General features: G+C 43.8%; 1 protein-coding gene across 3 annotated transcripts in view; it reads left to right on the forward strand.

Moving 5' to 3' along the window:
* The window catches only part of camsap2b (calmodulin regulated spectrin-associated protein family, member 2b), a 36160-nt gene that overhangs the window by 11987 nt on the left and 11299 nt on the right, over nucleotides 1-12874 (forward strand). For 2 of the 3 annotated variants that reach the window (XM_069510802.1, XM_069510803.1), the window contains exons 3-7: nucleotides 938-1117; nucleotides 2135-2221; nucleotides 9796-9828; nucleotides 10932-11073; nucleotides 12149-12288. In XM_069510802.1, the coding sequence (XP_069366903.1) occupies nucleotides 938-1117; nucleotides 2135-2221; nucleotides 9796-9828; nucleotides 10932-11073; nucleotides 12149-12288 (582 nt within the window). The remainder of the gene's footprint in view (nucleotides 1-937; nucleotides 1118-2134; nucleotides 2222-9795; nucleotides 9829-10931; nucleotides 11074-12148; nucleotides 12289-12874) is intronic. The other variant, XM_020113097.2, reaches the window with a different exon arrangement.

Below are 12874 nucleotides of genomic sequence, written 5' to 3' on the forward strand. Positions count from 1 at the left end.
GAAAAGGCCTCTAACATATTACACACTGAGCTAACAAACGTTTGTGTGACAGTTTTAAGATCTTTTGCTTACACAGCAGAGACTTGTTCAGTGCCCTTATTGAGCTCTGAATGCACACAGAGGAAAGCCTGTGAGATGCAGGAGCGAGGTGAACAATAAAAAAGAAGCTGACAGTGAGGTGGATACATGGTTGAGTGTTGAAAAGCATTTCTCAGGAGAGATGTGGCATTTATGACCTCCACAAGGAGGTTATGTTTTTGCCTTGTTTGTTCTTTTTGTCTGTTATTCAGCTGGATGGATTTCCATGAAACTTGGTAGAAGGACGCTGTAGGGTCAGGAAAGAACCCATTACATTTTGGTGTGGTTCCAGGAATTTATTATCACAGAATATAAGGTGTTTTTCTAAAAGTAAAAGAAAAATCTTGCATATTTACTGAAGAGGTATTTGTGAGTGTGTGAAATGTGGTGCAGCTCAATTGAATTTGAGGGGACTGTTGGACATTGGCAGATGCTGACTATTCTAGTTTTCTGCTGTTTCTGCATGTGTGTAGTTTATTTATAAGCAGATTTATGCACTGCACTTAAATATGCACATTCACACATGTTTGCATATGTTTATAGTATAAAACATGGAGATACGATGTGTGGAATGGAATGAGGTGATTCAGAGCGCCATTGTTGTTAAATAATAATTTAACATATCTTCCTTGTAAGACAACAAAACTCTCGTCAAACACTTTTATATTGAATGGAAATGGTCAGTTTTAATAGTTTTGTGCAGCGTTGTTTTTCAAAAATACCCAAAAAGTGTAAACCAGCTGACAGACAATACGATGTGCAGTAATTGTCAGTCTTATGCTTCTGGAAAAAGAGTGGGTAAATTCTAGATCTGTATTTGAATTCATCTTCTCCTTCTATCTTCTTTGTGTTTCTGCAGAGTTCCCATCTGGCGCTCATTGATACCCTGATGATGGCGTACACCGTGGAGATGGTGAGCGTGGAGCGGGTGATGTCCTGCATTAACCGTTACTCCTCCGCCGAACCCTCACGCACCGACGGACAACTCCAGGAGCTGCCTTATGACACCGAGGATGCAATCACCACCTGGATAAATAAGGTGCACACACTCACACACAGAGGCACATTCGTGTTTACACAAAACCACAGAGACATGTGCTCTCTCCCCACAAAGGGCAGCAGCAGTATCCTTGAGGCTTGTACAATGGCGGCTTTTTATCTGACACACAGTTCTTTGTTTGACTGTGGATTAAAAAAAAATCACACAAATTGCTGGAGAGTGTATCAGCGCTCGGTTCCTCCTCTGCCGGTTCAAAACCGGTTCCAATGTGTTTCCAAGAGAGCTTCCCTGAGAACTGGCACCGAGCATGTGTAATCATGTCGGAGAGATTACCGAGAGATAACTGACTCAACCTACAGCCTGACTACCTCTGGTCCAGTTGTGGCTAAATCCTGTGATTATGTCTTTAGCTTATTTCATCAGTTTACAGATTATTTTGCTTTTAAGTGAGTTCTGACACAGATTATGTTGATTTAACTTTGTTTAATATAATGACACAAGCCCTGGCATGACATGAACTCATCGTTTAAACATAGTGATTACTGACACTCCTCTCTGAAGAAGCTCATGTGCTTCCTGCTCTATTTTACAATATAAGGCAGGAAGATGTAGGCTACATGTAGAATCATTAAAAGCACATGGGGATTTTCTCTGAGACACAGCACGACATGGCTGGGATTGGCTGATGGGACCTTGAGCCTCCTCAGGCCAAAATGTTGCATCAATCCCTTGAAAACAGAACAGTCATTGTAAAAAGGGGCTTTTTAAAGAATCATTAATTATTATTAGAGTCAACTTTGAAGTTGCTTTTTTGTTTTGCTTGATTTGAATGTGATGACATTGAGTGATGGCATGTTAAGTTGCAGTAATAATTAGCAGTAGTAGTTAATGGGCAGGGGGGGTGCTGAAATATTTTTGTGTGATGTGAAGAGCCTCTTGTTTGAGACTCATCTTCAAGTTTCTTCTCTCCCCACAAACTCACCATTCAACCTCAGTGTCCAACAAAAAATGTGAAATTTGACCCCCCCGCCTCTCTCTCTCTTACTCTGTCCCCAGGTGAATGAACACCTAAGAGACATCCTCGTGGAGGAGCAGAAGCTGAGAGAATCTTCCGTCCAGGAGTCAAACACAGCAACACAGAAAGTAAGAACACAAACATTACAACTCTAGACTTCCACACGTCAGTCAGTGGGAAAAAAAGTCATACCACTTTCATGTCTGTACACAAAAAATGACGTCACGGCACAGGATACGATTAGTTTGGCTTAGCATAACAACTAAAACAACTAGACTAGATGTACAGTGCTATCCAACCCCATGCAAATAGATGTTATGTATACGTACATAAAATACCAGCAGAAAAATGAATCGGCCAAACTCTGTTTTAGTTTTCTTGGTTAAGTTGGAGACTCCTTGTTTGTTTGGATCAAACATCAACTCTACATAAAGATGGATGACATGACAGCGCCCCAAAAATGAAGCCAAAGCCTCTTAGTCCCACCTGGTGGCTGTCTGCAGTAGAGGTCATGAATCCTGCCTCCTCCATGTTAAAGGTCAAAGTACATGTCAAATTTTTTTTTCTCAAATATGGTTGCTGTCATTTTAGGTTGTTTTTATTACACCGATGTTTCAAAGTGTTCATGTTTCTGGCAAGTTTGGTTTTAATTGTGACATGTCATGATTAACAGCTGAAACTGACTCATGATTGGTCGAGTGTATATGTTGGGGGTATTTGTCAATGATGGCCATATGTCTTCCTCTATGCAAGACACATGCCGACACATCATATGTACACATGCACGCCGCGCTCTGTAAATCAGAGGAACAGATGAGCTTAGACCAGCTGCAGAGAAATGTTGGCAAGAGTCATGACACTGCTGAGAGAGGAAAAAGAGCAAAAAATGTCCCGGACAGTGGAGAGAAGAACGCTTAACAGCAAAAGAGGGGGAGAAAGGGAGGAGGAATAATCTGAGAGAGGGAAAATGGAAAAATGACCCCAGGGTGGGGGGAGACGTGGAGACGGACACTCAGGAACTTTGTCAGCTGTAGCTAAAGAGCCAGTGACAGACAGAGACAGTGTTGTCATCCTGCAGGCCTCATAGTTATGTAAGGTCCATGTGAAACGAGGCAGTCTAGTGGGACAGACACACAGCAGCCAGCTCCCGTCCACTTCAGTTCACTTAACCATGAAGCTACAGCACGCTTCCTTCTCAGGTCACGACCCCTGCCTCGGTTCTGTTGGCTACAAATCTGACATGAGGATAAAGGTTATTAAATGGAAAAAGGAATATTATGTGACTGCTTGTGTATGTACACAGTCACATAATATTCAGCTGAGACCAATGGAATGAAATGCCTGCAATTCAGTACCAACTCAAACAGGAAAACACTAAATCTCTAATTTATCTGTATGCTAGTCAGCTAGTGCAACTTTTGACTTGAGTCAGCAAGACTAAAACCAGGCACGCTGTATTTAGACTACTGTATATAAAGATGGACAACGTGTCTCCTCTCCTCACGTTCAAAAATGAAGCTAAAATATCTCTGACAATGGATGCCGCCATCTTGTGCCTTTGACGTCATTTAGAGCTGAAGCGTAATGATTGTGGAGTGGAGCTGCAGTATCAAGGTCCTGATATATGCACTCAATCAACCGTGGGTTAATCTCAGCTGTCAATCATGATGCAAAATGAAAGCATCTGATAAACCATTAAAACCAAATTTAGCAGAAAAATTTGCATTTGGAGAAACATCAGCGTGAACTACCTGAAATAACAGAAAATATCTTTGCCAAAAATCTATTTAACGTGTATGATGACTTTTTAGTTTGGTCCACTAACATGGAGGAGACAGGATTTATGACCTATACTGGAGCCAGCCACTAGGGGGCAATCAAGATGATTTGGCTTACCTTTTCAGAGCTGTCATGTTAGATGCTAAATGCTAACATAACAACAATGGTGCTATGTTGATGTTTAGCAGGCGTAACATTTACCATATAGTTTAGCATATGAGAATTTTAACATTTGCTAATTAGTGCTACACAGGTTGAAGAGCTGATAATTCAGAATGTCATTAGCTGGTGTTGGGCATATTCTATGATGGTATATGATAAATACAATAATCTGGTAAAAAGTGAGGCCGTATTAAAAATTCAAGAAATAATAAAGAAAAGCTAGAAATTGATATATTCAACTCTGGAGCAAAGTGGTGGACTGACTGACTGACACTTACTGTATTATCATAGATTAAACCTGTTTAATATGGTGAGTGTGTGTCATGCAAAGTAAAACAGTTCCTCAAGGAGCATCAGGATGTCATGAGCAGCTAAATCAGTTTAGAAGGAGCTTTTATCGCCTCCGGGAGTTTATTTTCTCCTGCTTGTAGACTGTTTTTGTGTTGGTGCGTAGTGAAATACAGTCACTGCCTCTCTGTGGTCATTCTGTGAGCTGATGATATACACTGGGCTTGTCACTGACTCACATATACACTCCCAGACTTTGTCAAAGGCAACAAGTTACAACAGTCTTTCAAGGAGTGTGAGGAATACGATGTTCGCTCAGTGTCAGTCAGCTGCTCTCCTACTCCATGCTCCTTTACACAGCTCCCTCTCTCCATTATCAACTCCAACAGAAGTCTATTCACAGAGGTCACTGATGATTTCACACGCAAACACACACACACACACACACACACACACACACACACACACACACACACACATACACATCATGTCTGCGCAACACACTAATGGTTAAGCACAAGACCCTTCTCAGTAAATTAAGTCTATTCTGGGATGGTGTGAAAAATCTTTAACTGAGGCCTTGTGACTGAGAGCTCAGTATTTCTGCCTGTGGACACTGTGTGAATGTTTGTGCCGAACAAAGGTGCTGAGTGGAAAGTTCTGTTTTTAACTTTAATTACTTCCATCAACGATGTTTGACTATTAAGTCCCATTCATTGTTTTTTTTTATTAGTTTTCATTTTATCTCAAAAAACATTCCACAGAACTTTCACATTGTTTGAAAGAATTGCATAACAGTGCAAAATGAGCTACAGCACATTACTAAGTCTTTAAAAAACTGTGGAACAGATGTGTAAACATGTTAGAACAGTGACTCACAAGAAGGTTTTTGTCATCAATTAGAACATCTTGCATGGATATCCCTGCTCTAGACCAGCCATGATAGCTGTCTTTTGTCTGTCCATGTTTGGTGCAAGCTTTAATTACAATCAAAAGTCAAAGATTCCTCTGTTTACAGTTTCTTTCAGGTACTTTCATTTTCATGCTCTCCTTGTGTTTAGGTGGGATTTACACTCCCTTATTATGTTCTTATCAGGGCTTACTTTCATAGTAAAACAACCTCATCTTTTTAAAAAGAGATGCCTTTTTCTCTTGTTATCAATCACTTGTTGTAAATTTTTTGTACAAAACATACAATGAATAAAACAGGCACCAATTCTCAATAGAGGCAGAACATACAAAGTGGGGTTTGCCTTCTATAACATACTTTCTTTATGCACCGTAAAGCAGTTTTATATTATTTGAATCAATTTATTATTGACTGTGCGATCAAGCAGTCAAGTTTCAGGCAGTGTCCCAGCAATCCTCCAGATGCTTCTAGCAGACAGGCTGCCCCTTCCATATTCAACAAGTCCAGGTATTGTTCCAGCCACCAATCCCCTAAAAAAACGGCTGGTTTACACTCCTTAAAGGTTCAGTGTGTAGAATCTAGAGGTGAAGTTGCATGTTGCAGCTGAATATATCTCTCCTCACCTCACCCTCCCCTTCCAAACATGAAAGAGAACATGTGGTAGCCTTCAGATGTCAGAAAAACTCAGAAGGTGTTTAGTTTGTTCAGTTTGGACGACAGTAAAAAACATGGAGGCCTCCGAAGATTATTTTAAATTAAATTTCTGCCAATAGATCCCTTTCACCTAAATCTTACACACTGCAACCTGTTCGGTGCGCCGTAGAGAAAGGTCGCACTGACAATGGCTCCGCACGCACTACGCAGTTTTATGTTTATTTCGCTCTTTCTTGTTTGCTTTTTTGTACACACTGCACTGTCGCTCATACAGTATGATCGACTCGCACTTTTGGACATACGCTCTTCGCTAAATACGGAGTTTTTCTCAACTTACCGGAGTGCTTGCTGCGGCCCCTTTGTTCTACCGCCGCTATGTTTACCAATACGCCGACGGAGAAGAAAGAAGAGAGGGAAGCGCGCCGGTATCCTCTGCAGATCTCGGACGAGATGCTGCAATCCCCCGCTGCCGAGCATTCTGCTCGCAAATGTTCAATCCCTGGACAATAAAATGGACGAACTACACGCACGGATTAACTTTCAGCGGGACATCGCAAACTGCTGTGTGCTGGCGCTCACGGAGACCTGGCTGGATCCCATGGTGCCTGACGCGGCCGTTACTCCGGCCGGTTTTTCCATCTACCGGCAGGACAGAACCCCCGAGTCGGGTAAGAGCAGAGGTGGAGGGGTATGCTTCATGGTGAACTCTCGCTGGGGCTCGGATGTTGTTGTGCTTTCTACACGCTGCTCGACAGACCTGGAGCTGCTGGCGATAAAAGTGCGCCCCTTCTACCTGCCCCGTGAATTCAGCTCCGTCATCATCACAGCTGTTTACATTCCTCCGCAGGCAGACAAAACGTGCGCGTTAGACGATCTGTATGGAGTTATCAATGGACTTGAGGACGCACACCCTGAGGCAGCCTCTATTGTTGTTGGTGACTTCAATAGGGCTAACATGAGGAAAGTTTTGCCAAAATATCATCAGCACATTAACTTTCCCACCCGGGGTGACCAGACTCTTGACCATTGTTACACACAAATACGGAACAGCCACAAACCCCTCCCCCGCCCCGCTTTTGGGAAGTCGGATCACACCTCCATCATGCTAATCCCAACCTACAGACAGCGCCTAAAACAGGAAAAACCGGTTTTTCGGGCAGTTCAACGCTGGAGTGCTGAATCCATTAGCACTCTCCAGGACTGCTTTGAAACAACAGACTGGCAGATGTTCTGTGTTGCAGCGGATGGGGACATCAACGAATACACAGACACTGTTTCTTCATATATCTCCAAATGCATTGATGATGTCGTCCCTAGGGTCAGTGTCAGGACTTTCCCTAACCAAAAGCCCTGGGTAAATGGTAATGTCCGTGCTAAGCTCAGAGCACGGTCCTCTGCCTTTAACTCCGGTGACCCAGAGGCCTTGAGGAAGTCCAGATGGGACCTGCGGAGGGCTATCAGAGATGGAAAAAGAGAATACAGGGACAAGCTGGAATCCAACTACCTCAGCTCTGACCCCCGACGCTTGTGGGGTGGCCTGCGACACATCACAGGCTATAAAGGGAGAAATAGCAGTGATGATCAGCCCGCCGCCTCTCTACCTGATGACCTCAACACCTTCTACGCACGGTTTGAGACAACCGACATCCTTCCATCCGCGAGACTGGCCGAGGACCGAGATGATGACTGCACTCTGTCCCTGACCGTGGCTGACGTGAGGCGAGAGCTTCAAAAAGTGAAGCCTCGTAAATCAACTGGGCCCGATGGAGTTCCAGGCCGTGTCCTCAGGGGGTGCGCCGACCAGCTAGCAGAGGTCTTCACCTCCATATTCAACCTCTCCCTTCAACTGTCAACAGTCCCCACCTGCTTCAAGCAGGCCACCATCATCCCCATACCCAAGAAACCATCCATCACCTGTTTAAATGACTATCGCCCTGTAGCACTGACCTCCACCATCATGAAGTGCTTCGAGCGGCTGGTCAAAACCCACATCTGCTCGACCCTTCCGAACACCCTTGACCCCCTGCAGTTTGCATACCGTACAAACAGGTCCACGGATGATGCTATCGCCCTCACAACACATACCACCCTCTCCCACCTGGAAAAGGCGAACACTTATGTGAGGATGCTGTTTGTGGATTACAGCTCAGCGTTCAACACGATTGTGCCTGCCAAGCTCGTCCCCAAGCTCAGGAGCCTGGGTCTTAAAACCCCCTTGTGTAACTGGATCCTGGACTTCCTGACGAGCAGACCCCAGGTGGTGAGAATGGGCAACCACACCTCCTCTTCACTGACCCTGAGTACCGGGGCCCCTCAGGGCTGCGTACTCAGTCCCCTCCTGTACTCCCTGTACACGCAGGACTGTGTAGCAACACACAGTTCTAACATCATCCTGAAATTTGCGGACGACACTACCATCCTGGGTCTCATCTCTAACAACGATGAGAGCGCTTATAGAGATGAGGTAAGGGGCTTGGTAACATGGTGCCAAGTCAACAACCTGTCTCTCAACGTCTGCAAGACCAAGGAGATGATCGTGGACTTCAGGAAGCTGCAGAGGGGGGGTCACGATCCCATACACATCGAGGGAGCTGTAGTGGAGAGAGTCTCCGACTTCAAATTCCTCGGTGTGTTCATCAAGGATGACCTTACCTGGTCCAGACAAGCGGACTCGGCGGTCAAAACCTCCCAAAAACGCCTGTACTTCCTGAGGAGACTCAAGAAGTTTGGCATGTCTGCCAAAACTTTAACTAATTTCTACAGATGCACCATTGAGAGCATCCTCTCAGGCTGCATTACTGCCTGGTATGGTAGCTGCTCCGCTGCTGATCGTAAGGCCCTGCAGAGGGTGGTGAAGACAGCGGAGCGTATCATCGGCTGCCATCTCCCTTCCGTGCAAGGCATCTACAACACAAGATGCCTGAGAAAAGCACGGAACATCATAAAGGACCACAGCCACCCAGGCTATGGAATCCTCACACTGCTGCCGTCTGGAAGACGTTACCGGAGCATCCGAGCACGGACTACCAGACTCACAAACAGCTTTTTCCCCCAGGCCGTAAGGCTTCTGAACCAGCAAAACTAACCCACTGAACAGTCGCATCACCATGTACATTCTGCTCCCTCATTCATACAACTACACTTACTACACATATATTATTTAATTTTATACTTAATTTAATATCCCGCACTCCTTCACCCTGTAAACTGCTGCTAGCCCCTCATTTAAATTCAAATTTAAACTGTTGTACTATGTTATATGTTAAAGTTATATGTTGTTACTATGTTGTATGTTATATGTCACTAGGTTATTTGTTAAATGTTATATGTCACTAGGTTATATGTTAAATGTTATGTTAAATGTTATTTACTAGGTTAATGTTAAATGTTATTTACTAGGTTAATGTTAAATGTTATGTTAAATGTGTTATGTTAAATGTTATATGTTACTACGTTATATGTCATATGTTAGTATATATATTTTTTTTTTAATTTTAATTTTTAATTTTATATTTTTATTTTTATCTTGTATTTCCCGTCTACTGCGTAGATGTTGCCTGCCATGTCACAAGAATTTCACTGCTCTGATGACGCTAAGTTATTTGGTGCATGTGACAATAAACTTTGATTTGATTTGATTTGATTTGATTTGATTTGATTTGGACCTCACACTGGAGAATTAGTCTTTTGGTAAATAAAAATCCAGATGTCCAGAGATTGTTAACAGTGGCTCCAACACATTTACTGATGAACATTTCAAATGCACTTTCTGAGTTTGCTCTACTGTTTACATGGGTTTTATCCTCCAGATTCAGTTGTAGTTGTGAATCTTTTCTATTTGTCCCTGCTGTTGGCCTAATGCCTCTCCCACTCTTTCCTGTTGTTGTCCAATCATCATCCACCATCAAGTCTCCCAGCAAATGGTACTGGAGATTAGTACCAGTAAGTCCATTCATTCTAAAGAAATCCTCTTTGCCAAACATCACAATTGACCTCCTCTCCATTTAATGTCAAACCTGCAGCAATTCTACCCACATCCCACCACCCCTTGTTTGTCCTTGCACGTGGCCCTGAGCCCCCATCACATACTGGTCAGACACCCCTGCCCTGTCCTACGCCGACATTGGTCCTCACAGTCCTCAAAATCTGATCCATGATGCTGTGAACTTGGTTCCTTCTCACAGTTGGAACCTCTACCTGGAAGAACAAGTACCATCCAGCAGCAGGATTATATCAACACTAGATTTTCCAGTGAAAAACATATTTGACTCTAATGACACAGGCTCAGTATCCATAGTTACCATGGCAAGTTATATGTAACGTTTTGTGTGAACTCAAACCAAACTAAAATGAAGGAGAACATTTTGTTCCTGAGCACGCACACTGAGAGGCTGTCAGACTGAGAGAATTGCTGTGTTGTAAAATGTGACACCACTGGTGTGTTTATGGGCAGACTGGGAGAACCGATGCCCTGAAGACATGTGTCGTCTCTGTGGCTGTTACAGGCCCAGGCAGAGGTACACAAAACCTGCAGACAGGAAGGATGCGCTAATGGAGATTATTATTAAACTGTAAATCTCATGCAGCGTCTCCTACAGCGCCACAATGGAGGTTTAGAGAGAGTCAGTGTGCAGCGATAGTAAAAACCATTAATTTGCCAGCATGCGGTTTGTTCCCTGCTCTCCATCTAGAACGCTAACCACCCCTCAAAGACAAAATAAGTGAAATGTAATGAATGCTTTTTTAAAATCTTTTCAATTTGAGATAAGACGTCGTTCCAGATTGTTTCTCAATATTCGCATGATCAATTTAATCTGCATCTGAGTTGAGCCTGAATCCCACCCTGTGTTTGAAATTCCTTAAAACAACACATACTTACAAACTGTGTGCATGACTGTGTGAGTGTGTGTGTGATTTGTGTACGTGGTGATGGGGATATATATGGAGATAAACGTGTGTCTGCAGATGTTTGCTGCCAACTGTATGTATCCACCCCGACGACACATATGGTTGATGCCTGTGTCGTTGCCATGGTTTCATTCCAGGCTCGCTACAGGAGGGAGTACGGCCAGCAGCGGAGCACTCCATTGCTCCCCCTGGTGGACAACCTCCTGAAGGACAACACAGATGGCTGTGCCCTGACCGCCCTGCTGCACTTCTACTGCCCAGAGGCCATCAGACTGGAAGGTAGGGTCAGTCTGTAGCCGCACCCTCTCTCACTCTCCACACACCCATTTTTATTGTACTTATTCCAACATGTAAACACACTAGACCAACGTCAGTGCTGAATGGCATTCAATGAGGTGACCACAATGGTTTTCAGTCTCAGCACAAAGGACGCTGTCTTCGGCCATCACTGCTGCTGTAACCATACATTTGAACGGGGCGCCCGAAACAAAGAGAGTGTTTATCGTCCATTTTCCCTTGTCTGACAGCATTATGTGCAGCTTTACTGTGTTTTACAGACTTCAACTACAACACAATCAACAGATGACTGACCCTGCTTTGACTTAATGCATTCTGTTAAATCGAATATGTGTCATGGATGATGAATAAAGAAAGAAAGAAGTTGTAAAGTAAAGAGGATCTAGGGTTAAAGAGAGCGAAACACAGGGAAACAAAGACTCATTTCCCCTCGCCTGCGCCCTTGTTTTCTAAAAATGCCCTTGGTTGGGTTGTGATTGGTCAGAGGGCTGTGTGACGGAGAACCGTTAGAGGAGTAGCTGGCTGCTATTTCGAGCGTAAACAATTCTCGTGTCGGTGCTCTGAGGCTCCTGGGATCGCCTGCAGTTCACAGGCGGCTCGAACACATGTGCACCAGATGTGGAAGTGGGTTAAACTTCATTTAGATCTCTTGCTCTTGATGGCAACTTAATTTAATCTTAAAATGAAGGAAGTGCAGTAATGAATGGTGCTGTAAACTTTGGTTTCCTGTGTCCTCCAACTGTTACCTCCCATTTCACATCCTACACATGCATGGGCCGTCCTCACAGTGACTTCAGGAGATAGAAATCCTGATGACTCATCCAAAAGGGAGTTTGAAAACTTGGTTGAAGTATTGTTGAAGGATTTTGCGAGATTCAAACCATCTCCAGCGTGCTGTTCAAATTCCAAAATTCCAGTGGGAGAAGTAGGGCAATATTCTCCCTCTCTATTCTTTTTGAAACATAAACTGTGCCTTATCTCTTCCTTGTCTTCCTGTCTGGCCTTTTCTGTCCACCCACCCTCATGTATGTGTGTGACCCCTCCCCTGGCTGAGCAGATATCTGCCTCAAGGAGACCATGTCACTGGCTGACAGTTTGTACAACCTCCAGCTGGTGCAGGAGTTCTGCAAGAACAACCTCAACCACTGCTGCCACTTCAGCCTGGAGGACATGCTCTATGCACATGCATCCATAAAGGTAGGGAGGCCGGTATAATCACATATCAATATAAATGTGTGTGGAGAGGATGGGGGGAGGTGCTGTTTTTATATCGTGGACTGGACTCAGAGGAAAGAGTTAGAAGAAGAAAGACGTTTTTTTGGGAATAAAGAGAGTGGGAAATTACAAACGGGCAAATATGAGTCATGCAAGGAAAAATAATAATGGATGTGTGTGTAGTGGGGATATGTGTGTATGTGTTCCTGTACTTTTATCTTTGTGAGGACCACATTAATCATAGACCCTACAGAGAGAGGACATTTTTGGAAAGTGAGGACATTTTGACCGGCCTCACTTTTTTAATGGGCTGTTTGAGAGTTAAGACTTGGTTTTATGGTTAGGGTTAGAATTAGGTTAGGGTAAGGGTTAGTGGTTAGGGAATGTATTATGTCAATGAGTCCTCAATAAGATAGAAGTACAGCCGTGTGTGTGTGTGTCTGTCCATCTGTATTCGCATGGGCATGAAAATCATTTTGCTACAGTGAGTTTTTCTTCACTGCCAGATTAAATGACTTTGACAGTCTGTATGTGTGTGTGTGCACTGCTGCTGGTTTTCTGGTACAGA

The sequence above is a fragment of the Paralichthys olivaceus genome, chromosome 16 (assembly GCF_024713975.1).
Source record: "Paralichthys olivaceus isolate ysfri-2021 chromosome 16, ASM2471397v2, whole genome shotgun sequence".
Taxonomy (NCBI): domain Eukaryota; kingdom Metazoa; phylum Chordata; class Actinopteri; order Pleuronectiformes; family Paralichthyidae; genus Paralichthys; species Paralichthys olivaceus.